The 16,158-nt window shown below is 47.4% G+C and overlaps 1 protein-coding gene across 1 annotated transcript; it reads right to left on the minus strand.

The window, feature by feature from the left end:
• Positions 1-6,051: 6,051 nt before the first annotated feature.
• Positions 6,052-15,223, minus strand: LOC140720426 (C-type lectin domain family 7 member A-like). Its single transcript, XM_073035277.1, has 4 exons — positions 15,017-15,223; positions 12,160-12,302; positions 11,555-11,619; positions 6,052-7,054 (listed from the first exon to the last, which is right to left on the minus strand). The coding sequence occupies exons 1-4, from the start codon at positions 15,117-15,119 to the stop codon at positions 6,862-6,864; spliced, it is 504 nt and encodes a 167-aa protein (XP_072891378.1). The 5' UTR covers positions 15,120-15,223; the 3' UTR covers positions 6,052-6,861.
• Between the last annotated feature and the right edge of the window lie 935 nt (positions 15,224-16,158).

Below are 16,158 nucleotides of genomic sequence, written 5' to 3' on the forward strand. Positions count from 1 at the left end.
TTGCTCTAGAAACGAGTGCCAACATTGCATTCGCCTTCTTTACCACCGACTTAACCTCTTCTCTTTCTCAAATTTCACAGTGATCTCAGTCATGTTATGATGACTGCCTACGAACTGTGTGTGTCTCTCGGAGATTGTGTGTGTGTGTGTGTGTGTGTGTGTGTGTGTGTGTGTGTGTGTGTGTGTGTGTGTGTGTGTGTGTGTGTGTGTGTGTGTGTGTGTGTGTGTGTGTGTGTGAGAGAGAGCGGATTGTGTGCTGCCAGAAGAGGAAGGAAGGGGAGAAGAGAGGAGACCAGGGCAAGGGTGTTGAGATTGCCATCACTGATGCAACTTCTGTGGAACTACTCGAACGGCCTGTGCATACGGAGCTGTAGAGAGGCTCAGATCCTGTTGATGGATATCCAGTGGAATGAGGGAGCTGTAACACCAGACGTCAACTCTCCCTCATACACCCAACAATTGCCTGCGTCACAGAGCGGGATGAAAGACGGCGACGTAGATGAGGAGCGTTTAGCAGGTGGAGTGCATCACGGAGACGGGCGAGGGGCGTTATCGTACATGCGGGATGATGCACAAGTCGAAGTGTGCAGGAGAGGGCGTGGGTCACGGAGACGAAGCTGCTTGTAGGCGAGCGATGAGTGACGGAGACGGGAGTGGTGCACCAGAGACTGAGTGACGTAGGCTCAACTTTTTGCTTCCTGATATTGTCAGAGGTCTTAACAACATCTGTCCTAACAACCACTCAACTATCTGCAATGGCATTCTTATTTTAATAAAGTTGTAGAGAGTTCCTACAACACTCGTTCATACCACCACTACCCATTTTTAATGGTAAACTTTACCAATGGGGTATTAGTTCCAATCCAGTTGAAGTGTAAAAATGAGGGAGTTGTTCATGGGAGACGAAATGAAGCAGCTGAGCAAGGTGGTGGCGGTGGCCGCTGTCTCAAAGCAGGAGTCTGTGCTGCCCCCCAGTGTTCGCTTGGCAGAAGACAATCTCTGTTGTGAACAACTGTAGATTACCGTGGCATTCAAAATGCCCAGGGGCCTCAAGTTGCATAAATGTGTGTGTGTGTGTGTGTGTGTGTGTGTGTGTGTGTGTGTGTGTGTGTGTGTGTGTGTGAGTGTGTGTGTGTGAGTGTGTGTGTGTGTGAGTGTGTGTGTGTGAGTGTGTGTGTGTGAGTGTGTGTTTGTGTGTGTGTGAGTGTGTGTGTGAGTGTGTGTGTGTGAGTGTGTGTGTGAGTGTGTGCGTGTGTGTGTGCGTGTGTGTGTGTGTGTGAGTGTGTGTGTGTGTGTGCGTGTGTGTGTGTGTGTGTGTGTGTGTGTGTGTGTGTGTGTGTGTGTGTGTGTGTATACATAATGCGTGAAGGTGTTTTACGGATATCCTACCTATGCTTGCTATCTTTCAATTTTAAACATATTATGTGTGTGTTGTGCCATGTGGGACTGTTGGTAATGCAATTAACAGCCAGGTCCTGGCTGTTTTCATGGGCATTCCCGTGTGATGGAATTACAATGATTCTTAAATCGAATTGTATTGAAATGAAATGAAACCGTCTGGTCGAAACTTCCCTGGAAGAGAACCCAGTGATACACATAACCAAAATTCTTATTCCAACCCTAATGTTATACTGAATGTTCTTTCAAAATTCTGGCCATACCTGCACGTACATAAGTTTGCAGAACCGACTCCCCCTTCTTTCCTATATAATGGTGTCTGAAACATAGACAACATAGAAACATAGAAAAATCTATAGCACAATAGAGGCCATTAGGCCCACAAAGTTTTGCCGAGCATGTCCTTGCCTTAGAACTACCTAGGATTTATCAATAGACCTCTGTTTTCTAAGCTGTACTTAGCCATCCAGGAGTCTCTCTAAATACCCCATCATTTCCGTCTCCACCACCGCCGCCGGCAGCCATTCCACGCCCTCACAACTCTCTGTGCAAATAAACTTACCCTGACATCACCTCTGTACCTACTTCCAAGCATCATAAAACAAACCCTTTTGTGCTAGCCATCTCAGCCCTTGGAAAAAAGTGTCTGACTATCCACATGATAATTGCCTTTCATTATCGTATACACCTCGATCTGTTCACCTCTCATCCTCCGTCGGTGCAAGGAGAAAAGGGCGAGTTCATTTAACCTCAAAAGGTATGCTCCCCAATCCTAGCAACATCCTTGTACTTTGGGGACCACATAGCATTGAGAAATCTCGTTCTTATCCACAGTACCTTTTTCTGTTCCCCTGACAAAGAACACTCCATCGATACAGCTCGCCACATCTCAACCCATTCCGTTCTGAGCCACAGAAGTATATTCACTGTTAGAGACCTGATCGGTGAGACTTTCCCCTGCTTGGTCATTTGCACCTCTCTCCTCCCATCCAGAAGTATCCAAAGTGGTCTACCTGTTATTGAGCGGTTTGGCCACAAATGGTCTCTGCACTGGCTCTGTATCTTTCACCTTCCTGTCAGTCACCCAGGATCCTGTATCCTACACCTTGGTCTAAATAAATCTCTATATATCTCTATCACCGCTATGCACACAGCGAGGAAGTTTCCTTGTTGCAGTGCAGGGTCTATCGGTGTGTGGGTGTCACTATGAGGGCGTGTTCGTGTCACGACGAGGGTTGTGTCTGTGACAGAAATACACTGTAAGGAGGTTTTCAGTGCCCCTTTGAAGATGGTGTCGCTGTGTGTCTTTTTCACGCCTTATGCCGTCTGTGAATTGGTCGTTCCCTCTGTTTATCGATAAATCGTCGAGTTCCTTTTCCTAACCAACCCCCTGCACTTTCAACCCGATGAACCCTGATCAGTCTGCTCTTTCTACAGAGCAGAGAACGTAAATCGCACAACAGAACAGAACCTTCGGCCCGAGAGATGTGATATACCAATTCTGAATTTCTTCTGCCGACATCCGTCTCCCTCCATTCCCTGCACACCTACGTGCCTGTTAAAGAGCCACTTAAAAGACTGTATGGATTTCTCTCCACCACCAGCGCTGCTAGCAGGTTCCAATCACCTTCCCTCTCTGTGACAACAAAAACTTGCCAATTTCATCTGCTTTGAAACTACCCGCTCTCACCTCAATGCAGGTCTTCTGATATTAGACATTTCCACCCTGGGGGTAAAAGATACAAGCTATCTGGTCTACTTGTGTCTCGTATTGTTATAAACCTCAAAAAGAAACTTAACTCGAGGTTACATCTATCCTTTTCCATAATTACTCTGTATCTAATGGCATTACCACCACTCGATGCAAAGTGGTCATCGACACAAACTTCTGTCCCCTGGCTTGTCCAATTCGCTAGGATGAGATCAAGTATTAAACTCTCTCATTGGGACTTCCTATCTAACGATCAAGGAACATTTCTTAACTGATTAAGAAGACTATCCCAATGGTCCTTTCACAGTCTGAGGCTCACAATCAATACCAAGAGTGTTAAGATCACCCGATGTCACAACCTGAAGAGTCTTACAACAGACTCCGAACGCTCCACAGGTTTGTTCCTCTAAATCCCCAGGACTGTTCGGCGGTCGATAATATAGCCCAATGAACGAGTTCATACCTTTCTCATTCCTCACTTCCACCTTTAAAGCTTCGCCTCCGCCTAAATTATATATACAGTAGCACGGATAAAACAGCAGTAAACTGGAAGGTTGAGCTAACAGACCTGACCCTCCCGCAACCGAGTCTTACTAATAGCTAAACTACCATGTCCAAGTCGTAGGCCCCGACCCTGAGCTCATCTGCCTTTCGTACAATACTTCCTGCATTGAAACGTACGCAGCTCAGAACATGATTTCCAGGGGACTCAATTTTTGGCTCGCTGACTTTGTCTGAGGTCGTAACAACATCTGTACCAACAATGACTCCACTATCTGTTCAATCATTCTGGTTATCACCTCCTGCAACTCTACTTTAAACACCACAACGACCCCTTTCTGAATGGCAAACCTTCCCGCTGATATGTTAGTTCTACTCCGGTTCAGGTGTAAACTGAGAGAGTTCCAGATGGCGGAGAAAATGAAGGAGCTGCACAACGTGGGGCGCGGCCTCCAGGCAGGACTCTGTGCTGCCCCCAGTGTTCGCTCGGCAGAAAGCAAGCTCAGTTGTTGTAGTTTGTAGATTTCGATGGCTTTTAAAGTGCCTAGGACCTCAAGCTGATTATATATATGCTCGCGCGCGCGCGTGCGTGTGTGTGCGTGTACATAAAGCGTGAAAGTATTTCACTGATATCCTACATATGTTTGCTATATTTCTATTTTATACATATTATGCGTGCTTTGTGCATCGTGCGACAGTTGGTAATGTCTTTTGCAGCTGGGCGCTGACGGTCATGCGTGATGGAATTGCAGTAAACTTAAATTGAATTGAATTGAAATGAATTGAAACCGTCTCGTCTGTAGAGGTCGCACCTTCCAGGGAAGAGAGCCCAGTGATTCACAAATCTGAAGACCTCGTTCCAACCCTAACATTTTAGCCACATTTTAAACTGAAAGTTCTTTCTAATTTTGGCCACACCTGCACATAAATAAGGTTGGAGAACCGGCTCCCTTTTCGTACCTATATACTGGAGACGATCACGACCGCATACCATCGTGGAATCTCGTTCTCGTCCGCAGTAACTTTTTTCCCGTTCCCTAACTAAGAGAACCCGATCAATGCAGCTCGTCACATTCCACTCGCTTCCCTACTGAGCCACAGAACCATACTCACTGCCAGAGACCTGACCGGTGAGACTTTCCCCTGCTTGGTCATTTGCACCTCTCTCCTCCCATCCAGAATTATATAAAGTGGTCTACATTTTATTGAGCGGGTTGGCCACAAGGGGTCTCTGCACTGGCTCTGGCTGTTTAACCTCTTTCACCTTCCTGTCTGTCATCCAGTTCCCTGTGTCCTGCACATTGGGTGTAAAAACATCTCTATATGTCCTCCCTAAACCCCCTCGGCTTCCCGAATGATCCTGTGTTCATCCAGCTCCAGTTCCAACTCTGTATCGCAGTGTGTTAGAAGGTGCAGCTGGATGACCTTCTTACAGGAGACGTTGTCAGAAACTCTTGAGGTCTCCCTGACTTCCCACATCTCGCAAAGGAGCATTCAACTCTCCTGCCAGACATTGCTACTGCTCTGACATTGCGATTATAAAGAAAGAAACAATAATTAAACTGAAAACAAATCAACCAACAGTTCTGTGCCCTCTCTCACCCAAGAATCTCCTCCTTGAAGATTCAAACAGAGCAACCCTCTGACTTCCACTCAAATCCAATTCCCGCCGTTCCTGTAGTCGTGAATTGTGAGTCCTGCACCGGCTAATGTGCGTGTGTTTGTTTTCGGAGGATGTGCAGGAAACAGGAGAGAACTGGAAGAGGGGGTGGTATTGATGGGAGTCGGACATGGTGGTGAGATATCTCACTGGGATGACGTGTTGTCGAACCAAGCGATCGGCCTGTTCACACAGAAATTTGCAGAGGCTCAGAACCGAGAGATCGATATCCGGTGGAAGGGGGTTGGGTGGTGTAACAACAGACGTCACCACTCCCCCTTCCTCCGCAGAATTCCATATGAAGAGAGAGAGAGAGAGAGAGAGAGAGAGAGAGAGAGAGAGAGAGAGAGAGAGAGAGAGAGGAGAGAGAGAGAGAGAGAGAGAGAGAGAGAGAGAGAGGGAGAGGGTTAATGGAACCGGGGAAGACCTGCAGGAGATGGAGCGGGTGAGACAGGGAGACGGGGAGTGGAGTTCGGGAAGGAGGAGATAACGGAGATGTCACGGTGTGTAGGGGACGGAGGGGTGATGGAGACAGAGTGTGTAGAAGAAGATGAAGGTGGCGGAAAATGGAAGGGCTGCAGGGAAGTCGTGGATGCCGGTGACGAGGATGGTCGGCTGGGAAGGAGGGCTGACGACGAACAGGAGACGGAGAACTCAATGAACCAGGAACAGCTTCTTCCCCTCCGCCAGCATATTCTTGAACGCACCAGCACCATCTCCACATTTCTGTGGCATTTATTAGCTTTTTGCATTTGACATTAATTTTACATATTTGCGCACTAATTGATTATTCAAAAGAACAAATCTCAGGTGTTCTAAGTCACAGATAATAAAACAGACCGTGAATCCGGTGGAAAAGATGCGATACCGGTGGACAGGACATTTGACACGCTGGCCTTCATCAGTCAGGACACTGAGTACGGGTGTCGGAGGTCACGTTGCAGTTGCAGATGACGTCGGTCAGGCCGCACTTGGAGTATGGAGTTCAGTTCTGCTTGCCTTGCTCTAAGAGAAATCTCAACGAACTGGAAAGATTGCAGAGGGAGATTTCCGAGGATGCTGCCGGGACAGGAGGGACTGAGTTATGGAGCGAGGTTGGGAATTCTGAGACTTTTTCCGGTGACCATACAGAGGTGTACAAAACCACGAGGGACACAGATCAGGCGAATGCGTGCACCCTATTTCCCCAGGACTGGGTATCGAGAGAATTAACGCACATGATTGAGGTGAGAGTAGCTAAAGACAGAAGCGGGGAACGAGTTGGGTTAGATTAAAGGGATACAGTGGGATGGGGGGAGTGTTAGAGACGGAGTAGAGAATCGAGGGAGAGTCCGGGAATAGAAGGGGGAATTGGGGGAAGGGGAGGCAAGAAAGCGGGGTGAGGAAAATGGGGATGAAACACAGGAGGCAAGAGTAGAGACGGATGGAAGAGAGACTTTAGATGGACGAGGGTAAAGAGAGTTCGAGATGTTGAGAAAGATTGCATTTGAAGGAAAGCGGAGAATAGGGTAAGTGTGAAGGACAGCGGCGCGGAAGTGGTAGTGTGAGTGGATAAGAGAAATGGGGGAGAAAGAGGGATTTATCATTATATTCAAGTCGGTCTCATTGGTTGTTGACAGAGATCCTGGATCTTTTCAGAAATAACCGGGCACAACGGTGCAGACCTCTCACAGATGAAGAGATAACGAACCTGATCGCAAGTTTTACGCTCAGTGTACCATCTACATACACCACACTCTGGTAATCCACCGTACATCCGGAACATGACATTCGAAACCACTTCCCTGTCAAGGAGGGGTAAACAATTTCAACTCACCTCCAGCAGTCAGTCCCCAAAAACACTGACACCCTCCCTCGCCATAGACCCTTGGCACCCCAACATCTCTCACAACCCCACTTCCCTAGCACAGCCCTGTGTCAGTCTCCAGAATACTCCCTGTGACCCACTCTCTCCCTGCAACCCTGTGTCAGTCACCAAATTAATCCCTTGCCCCACTCTCTACCCACAGATAGGTATCATGGATCAGAATAATAGCAATACCCAACCTTCGCCTCACAGGCCCGTGTCAGTCACCAAAATATCCCCACAGCGCTGGTGTCTTCGAAGGCCCCATCTCAGTCCTCAAAATGCTCCCACTCCTTTAATATCTCCCTACAGGCCTGTGTTTTCTGCCTAAGTACTCACACTCACCACTTCCACCCCACAGATCCGTGTCAGTCCAAACTACACCCACTGCCTGACTCTCTCCCCACAGCCCCGTGCCGGTCCCCGAAATAATCCCTCTGCTCAACCCTCTTCTTAGAGACCTGTGTCAATCACCAAAACATCTCCCGCTTCCCATGCTCTCCCCACGGACATGTCTCGGTCCCCAGAGTACTCCCACTGAACCATTCTCTCCCCACAGATCTGTGTCTGTCCCCAAAGTACACCCCAGGCCCCAAAGTGCTCCCACTGCCTCACTCTCTCCCACAACCTGGGTCAGTTCCCAAAAGAGCTCCATAGGTCCACTCTCTCCCCACGGCCCCGTGCTGGTCCCCAAAATACTTGCGATTCCCACTCTCACCCCAAGACCATGTGCGAGTCCCCAAAATAATCCCAATGCCTAGCCTTCCCATAAAGATCTGTGTTAACCACCAAAATACTCCCACTTCGCATTCTCTTCCCACAGCCCATGTCAGTTCCCATATGGAGTTAGCAAGGAAGTTCAGAAGAAGGACCGCAATGTTAGTAATCTCGGGATTACCGACTGTGCCACGCGACAGTGACAGTATGAATGGAATGAGATGGAGGATAACTGCGTGGCTGAGGAATTGGAGCAGGGGGCAGTGATTCAAATTTCTGGGATCATCATTAGGGCAGGTGTGACCCGTACAAAAAGTACGGGTTACATTTGAATTCTAAGGGGACATACCACCAGGCGGGAAGATTTGCTAAGGCTACTGGGGCGTCTTTAAACTAGAATGGTTGGGGTGTGAATCAATTTGAAGAAACTAGGAGAGAGTTATTTCACAAATAGAGAAATCTTGTCGACAGTGTGCGAGTGAGGATAGGCAGGTGATAGAGAAGGGGTACGCTCAGACAGAAGATGTAGGAGAGAAGGAAGAAAAAGATAATAAATTTGTTTGTACCGTTTGGGAAAAACATAGAGGAAAGGTGGAGAGTTTCTTAAATGCATCTATATTAATGTTAGGAGCATTGTAAGAAATGTGGATGAGCTTAGAGCATGGATTGATACCTGGAAATATGATGCTGTAGCAATTAGTGAATGATGGTTGCAGGATGGGTGTGATTGGGAAATAAGTATTCGTTGATTTCCTTGTTTGTCAGATAAAATATTGCAGCAGTGTGAATTCAGGATAGATTAGAGGGCTCGTCTAGTGATGCTATTTGGGGGGAATTGAGGAATGGGAAAGGTGTTGTAACAATTCTAGACCACCTAATGTGGAGCGAGAATTGGATGAGCAAATTTGTAAGGAGATATCAGATATTTGTAGTAAGCACAAGGTTGTGATTGCGGGAGATTTTAATTTTCCACACATTGACTGGGAAGCCAATTCTGTAAAAGTGCTGGATGGTTTGGAGTTTGTAGAATCTATGCAGTCTAGTTTTTTGCAGCAATACATAGAGGTACCAACTAGAGAAAGGGCAGCTCTGGATCTCCTGTTAGGGCATGACATAGTTCAGGTGACGGAGGTAAGATTTGGGGAGCTCTTCAGGTCGAGTTATCACAATATCATTAGTTTCAATATAATTATGGAGAAGGAAATGACTGGACACAGGGTAGAAATTTTTGATTGGAGAAAGGCTAACTTTGAGGAGATGCGAATGGATTTAGAAGGAGTGCATTGGGACAATTTGTTTTATGGGAAGGATGTAATAAAGAAATAGAGATAATTTAACGTTGAAATTCTGTGGGTACAGAATGATTATGTTCCTGTTAGGTTGAAAGGAAAGTTTAAAAGTTTGAGACAGCCATCATTTTGAAGAGATATTGATGGTTTGGAAAAAGAGAGAGATCTACAATAAATACAGGCAGCATAGAGTAAATGAGGTGCTCAAGGAATGTAAAGAAAGTAAAAAGAATCTTAAGAAAGAAATTAGAAAAGCTGAAACAAGATATGAGTTTGCTTTGGCAAATAGGGTGAAAATAAATCCAAAGGATTTTTGCAGTTATATTAATAAGAAAATGATAGTGAAATATAAAATAGGTCTCTTAGAGAATCAGAGGGAATAGCCATGTGTGGAATCAAACGAGATGGGGAAGATTTTGAACAATTACTTTACATCGGTATTCACTGAGGAGAAGGATATTGAATTGTGTAAGGTGAGACAAACAAGCAGGGTAGTTAAGGGAAATATGATGATTGAAGAAGAAGAAGTACTGGAGTTTTTAAAGAATATAAAAGTGGATAAGTCTTCAGGTCTTGACAGAGTCTCCCCTAGGACCTTGACGGAAGTTACTGTAGAAATAGCAGGGGCTCTGACAGAAATATTTCAAATGTCATTAGAAACGGAGATGGTGCCCGAGGATTGGCGAATTGCTCATCTGGTTGCATTGTTTATGAAAGAATCTAAGAGAAAACCTAACAGTTATCAGGCCTGCAAGTCTGACGTCAGTGGTGTGTAAATTAATGGAAATTACTCTCAGAGATGGAATATATAATTATCTGGATAGGCAGGGTCTGATTAGAAGGAGTTAATATGAATTTGTGCGTGGAAGGTCATGTTTGACAAATATTATCGAATTTTTTGAAGAGGTTACGAGGAAGGTTGATGAGGGTAAAGCAGTGGATGTTGTCTATATGGACTTCAGTAAGGCTTTTGACAACGTTCCGCACGAAAGGTTATTAATATTGAAGTAGTAAAATAGATTCAACAGTGGCTGGATGGGAGATGCCAGAGAGTACTGGTAGATAACTGTTTTTCAGGTTGGAGCCCGCTGACTAGAGATATGCCTCAGGGATCTGTACTGGGTCCAATGTTGTTTGTCATACACATTAATGATCTGGTTGATGGGGTGGTAAACTGGATTAGTAAGAATGTAGATAATGCTAAGATAGATGCCGTTGTTGATAATGAAGTAGGCTTTCAAAGCTTGCAGAGATATTTAGCCCAGCCTGAAGAGTGTGCTGGAAGATGGCCGATAGAGTTTAATGCTGATAACTGTGAGTTGCAACATTTTGGTAGGACTCATCAAAATAAGAAATACATGGTAAATGGCAGGGCATTGTGGAATTCTGTATAACAGAGTGATCCAGGAATATTGGTGCATAGTTCCCTGATAGTGGAATCTCATGTGAACAGGGTGGTGAAGAGAGCTTTTTGTATCCTGGCCTTTATAAATCAGAGCATTGAGTTTTGGAGTTGGGATGTTATGGTAAAATTGTACAAAACATTGGTGTGACCAAATTTGGAGTATTCTGTGCAGTTTTGGTCATCGAATTATCGGAAGGATGTCAACAAAATAGAGAGAGTACAGAGTAGATTTACTAGAATGTTACCTGGGTTTCAGCACCTGAGTTACACAGAAAGGTTGAACAAGTTAGATTTTTATTCCTTTAAGCGGAGAAGGTTGATTGGGATCTTGATAGAGGTATTTAAAATTTTGAGGGAGTTAGATAGAGTTGACACAGTTAGGCTTTCTCATTGAGAGGAGGGGTAATTCAAACAAGAGGACATGATTTGAGAGTTAAGGGGGCAAAAGTACAGGGGCGACTCGAGGGGGATCTTCTTTACTCAGAGAGAGGTAGCTGTGTGAAACGAGCTTCCAGTAGAAGTGGTAGTGGCAGGTTCCATTTTGTCATTTAAACAAATGGATAGGCATATGGATAGGAAAGGAATGGAGGGTTATGGAGTGCAGTTAGATGGGACTAGGTGAGAGTAAGCGTTCGTCACGTACCAGAAGGGCCGAGATGGCCTGTTTCCATGCTGTAATTGTTATGTAGTGATATGGCTATATTAATTTTACTGCACACTCAGTACCAACAGCCCTTGTCGATCCTCAAATCCAATTGCTCATTCTCTCACCGCAGAACTTTTTCTGTCTCCAAAACGCCCCGAATGCCCACTCTCAACCCACAGCCCTTGTTTGTCCGCAAACGCATACCACTGTCGACTCCCTTTAGCAACCCGTGTCTGACCACAAACTAATCCCACTGCACACAACCTTCCCGCAGCCTGTGCAAGTCCTCAAATTAAATCCACTGCCCACTCGGTTCTCGCAGCGTGTATCAAACAGACGACCCACTTTCTTCTCAGAAACTTGCAAGATCCCAAATCTCACCCGTCTTTGCATTTTCCAATCCAGTATGAATTGCCTTGGTCGCGGACAGTTTTAGTAACAAAATTCTGTGAAATTAAATTGCTATCATTAATGATTGAATTCAAAATATATTTACGGTGCGTCCATTTATGTCTGCACCCAGGAGAGGGTGAAGGGATGGTGTTGAAAGAGAATGGCACGGAAGTGTATGATGTGACGGTGTGGAATGAGCCTCACAGCAGGAGTGTGTGATGGGACGATGAGGAGGGAGATTCACTCTGTGTCTGACCCCGGGGGTGTGTGATGGGACGATGAGGAGGGAGCTTTACTCTGTGTCTGACCCCGGGGGTGTGTGATGGGACGATGAGGAGGGAGCTTCACTCTGTGTCAGACCCCGAGAGTGTGTGATGGGACGGTGTAGAATGAATCTCACTATGTGTCTGACACCGGACAAGTGTGATGGAACGGTGTGAAGGGGATTCGATCCGTTTCTGACAGCAGGAGTATGTGCTGGTACGAGAAGGTGGGAGCTTCACTCTGCGTCTGACCACGGAAGTATGACATCAAACGGTATGGAGGGAGCTTCCCTTTAGTGTGGATATATCTTCCGTCGATCTGACACGTACCTCTTCTTCTGCTGAATTTATTTCAAGAAGTTTAGAATCATATTTCGAACAATACTGCTTCGCTTCATCATAGGAAGTGTAAACCGTGGATATATAATAACACGGGCCTTCATTTCTGATCCAGTTCTGGGAAAACGCTTGCTCTGGAAATTGGGAAAAAAGAAACAGTGAATCTCACTGCGTACCGTCCATTACATCCATTGTGAGTCAGACTCCGAAAGAGGACCCATCCTCACAGACCCATCACACACACCTGGTCAAGTATAGAATGAAACTCCCTCCCCACCGGTCCCTTGACAAATTGGCTCTGGAATTTCCGAACAAGTAGCAGTGAATCCGCCAGGAGACAGACGCCGTCCCATCACACAATCCCGGGGTCAGACACAGACTGAAGCTCCCTCCACACCGTCCAATCTCACACTCCCGGGGTCAGACATAGAGTGAGGCACCCTCCACATCGTCCTATCACACACTCCCCATGTCAGACACAGAGTGAATTTCCCTCCATACCTTCCGTCCACACACTCCCGGGATCTGACACAGAGACTGAAACTCCCTCAACACCGTCACGTCACAAACTCCAGGGGTCAGATATAAGTGATGCTCCTTCCATAGCATTCCATCACGCGCACACTGTGTCAGTCATAGAGTGAAGCTCCTTCCACATCATCCTGTCACAGTCGACAGAGGTCAGACGCAGTGACACTCGCTCCATACAGTCCCATCACACTCCCAGGGGTTTCACCCTGTGTGAGCTCCGTATTGCACTGTCCCATCAGACATTTCCGGTTTAAAGACAAAGTGAAGTTGCCTCCTCACTCTCCTAATGCTCATTCCTGGGGTTAGACACAGAGTGATGCTCCCTGCATAACACCCCATCGTAAACACACTGTGTCACTCCACACTGTCCCATCACACACTCACGGGGTCAGACACAGAGTGAATCTCCCTCCACACGGTCACATCACACACTCCCGGGCTCAGACAAAGAGTGAATCTCCTACACACCATCCCATCACACACTCCCGGGGTCAGACACAGAGTGAATCTCTCTCCGCACCGTCCCATCGCACACTCCCGGGGATAGACACCGAGTGAATCTCTCTCCGAACCGTCCCATCGCACACACCCGAGATAAGATTAGCAAAGAAACTACCTCATCACTGTCCCATCACAGGCACCCGGAGTCAGTTATAGAGTGAAGGTCCCTGCAGGACATTCAATCACACACATTCCTGACGGGTCAGACTACAAATTTTAGTTCCATCCAGACTGTCACGTCACACACACTTGGGGCAGACGACGAATGAAGCTCTTGTCTCACGGACTCATTATACTCTCCCAGTCTGAGACACAGACTGATTCTCCTTTCACACTGTCCCATCACACACGATCGGTGTCAGGCTCAGACTGAATCTTTCACTCCACCAGACTGTCAAAAACTCCTTGGGTCAAACATGGAATGAGACTCACTTCATGCTCTTCCATCACGCAGTCCTGCCGATAAACACAGAGTGAGCCTCCATCCACACTTCCCCAACCATTCCTTCCCATTGTCACATACTCCCGGGGTCAGACACAGTATGATGCTCCTTCAGGTCGGTGACTTCAAATTACACAGGGGTCAGAAAACGAGCGAAGCTCCCCCCACACCATCCAATGGCACACATCCAGGGTCAGACACAGAGGGAAGCTGCCTCCACCACGTCACATCACACACTCCCGGGGTCAGAGACAGAGTGAAACTCCCTTCACACCGTCCCATCATACACTCCCGGGGTCAGGACAGAGTGAAGCTCCCTCCACACCGTCCCATCACACACTCCCGGGGTCAGACACAGAGTGTATCTCCCTCCACACCGTCCTATCACACACTCTCCGGGTCAGATACTGAGTGAATGTTCCTCCACACCATCCCGTCACACACTCCCGGGGTCAGACACAGAGCGAATCTCCCTCCACACCTTCTCATCACACGTTCCCGAGCCTAACATAGTCTAAATCTCCCTCCTTACGCTCTCCTTACATCACACACCTCCTGGCAAGTCACAGAGTGAAGCTCTCTCTCAACCGTCCGATCACGCTCAGCTGTGCTCTCACACAATGTGAGGTTCCGACAACGATCTCCCATGGCACACTGACGGGTTCAGACTCGCTCCACAACATTCATTCACACAATCCGGTGTCACATAGAATGAACGTCCCTCTGCACTGTCCTCTCACACAGTCCCGGAGTCATACACATATGCTCTCTCTCTCTAGCATCCCATGACGCACACCGGGAATCAGGCACAGAGTGTTGCTCCCTCAATACCTTCTCATCGCACACTCCCGGGGCCAGAGACACAGTGAAACTCCCTCCACACCGTCCCATCGCTCTCTTCCGGATTCAGACACAGAGTGATGCTCCGTCTGTTCCCTCCCATTCCTCTCTCTGGGATTCGGACATAGACAGAAGCACACACTGTCGGAATCAGACAGAGAGTGAGGCCCCCGCAGTACTGTCCCGTCACACACTCATGGATTCAAACTGAAGTCAGTCTCCATGGTGCCATAACACACTTCAGGGGTCAGACATGGGGTGAACCGCTCTAAGCAATGTCCCAACACACGATCCCGCTGTTAGACACAGAGTGAATCCACCTCCACAACGTCTCGTCAGACTCTCCTGGATTCAGTGATAGAATGAAACTGTCTTCACGCAGCCCCATCACACACTCACCGGGTCAAACACAGAGTGAATCACCCTCCATACCATCTCTTCACCCACTCCCGATGTCAAGCACAGAGTGACGCTTCCTCTCTCCATGCCTGCTCTGTGATGAGGAGCGGGTGAAAGAGGGGGATGATGCCTCACCTCTTCTGCTGGTCAACAATTCACAGATTTGAGCCTTGGTTTCGTTGACAGATCTGTACTTCGTCTCCACCTCAGTGAGCTGGTGACGGAGATCTCTGTGCATTCTTTTAAGATCGGACAGATTAGAGTTGAGCGCAGAAAGCTTGGACTGAAGGGATGAGTTTAACTCATGGTAGTTTCGGTCGGTGGTGATCTTAGACTGACGAATCTGTGATACTGAGAGACATGGTAAAGGATGTTTACTCGTGAGTCAGCGTCACGCTACCGAACGGGTCACAGAGAGTGTTGTGTCAGTGTCACGGTGAAGGGTGTCACAGTGAAGGATGTGCTGGGGGCATAGTGAGAGGCGTTTCTGTGTCACGCTGAGGGGTATATCAATGTCCAGTGGTTTCACGGTGGTAGAGTATATGTGTCCGTTCTTGTCTGGTTTTGTCTCTGTCACGGTGAGAGACATGTCGTGGCCACGGTGTGTATGAGAGGGTCACGCTGAGCTGTTAGACGGTGTCACGGAGAGTACTATGTTGGAGTCAGTGTGAATTTAGGAGTCGGTATCACGTTCAGGAGTTTTCCTATGTCAGGGCGAGGTGCAGGAAATTTCCTCGGTGAGAGGTGCATCGGTGTTATTTTGAGGGGCGATACTGTCTTGCTAAAGGGTGTTACAGTGACGCGTGAGTCTTTGTCACGATGCGGTGCAGAGCGATTCACGTTGAGGAGCGTGAAGTTGTCCCGGTATACGGCACCTCAGTGTCACGGTGAAGAGCGTGCCGGTATCATTCTGAAGAGTGTGTTTCAGATCGCCTTGAGGAGTTTATCAATAACACGGTCAGGGACATGTCGATGTTAGTGAGGGGTGCGTTGCGGTCAGTGTGATTGCCATGTGTGTGTCCTTTTCGCGGTTAGCAGTGTAAATGTGTCTCGTTGAAGGTCGTGAACGTGCTGAAGTGACAGGATTGCTGATGTTATGGTGAACGGCGTGTCGGTGTCAGGACAAGTCTTGATTTTCTTACGGTAGGGTCCGTGTTTTTATCACGGTTAGGTGTGTTTCTGTTTTACAGAACATAGAACATGGAATATTTCAGCACGTCAATGCCCTTCGGCCCACAATGCTGTGCCGACCCTTAAACCCTGCATCCCATATAACC

The sequence above is a fragment of the Hemitrygon akajei genome, unplaced genomic scaffold (assembly GCF_048418815.1).
Source record: "Hemitrygon akajei unplaced genomic scaffold, sHemAka1.3 Scf000042, whole genome shotgun sequence".
In the NCBI taxonomy this organism is placed as follows: Eukaryota; Metazoa; Chordata; class Chondrichthyes; order Myliobatiformes; family Dasyatidae; genus Hemitrygon; species Hemitrygon akajei.

Coding starts and splice junctions, on each gene's coding strand:
- LOC140720426 (XM_073035277.1), bottom strand. CDS start 15,119: ATGCACAGAGATCTCCGTCACCAGCTCACTGAGGTGGAGACGAAGTAC. Junction 12,303..15,016: donor ATTGTTGACCAGCAGAAGAG/GTGAGGCATCAT, acceptor CCCAATTTCCAG/AGCAAGCGTTTTCCCAGAAC. Junction 7,055..11,554: donor ATTGGAAAATGCAAAGACGG/GTGAGATTTGGG, acceptor CCTCCTTGACAG/GGAAGTGGTTTCGAATGTCA.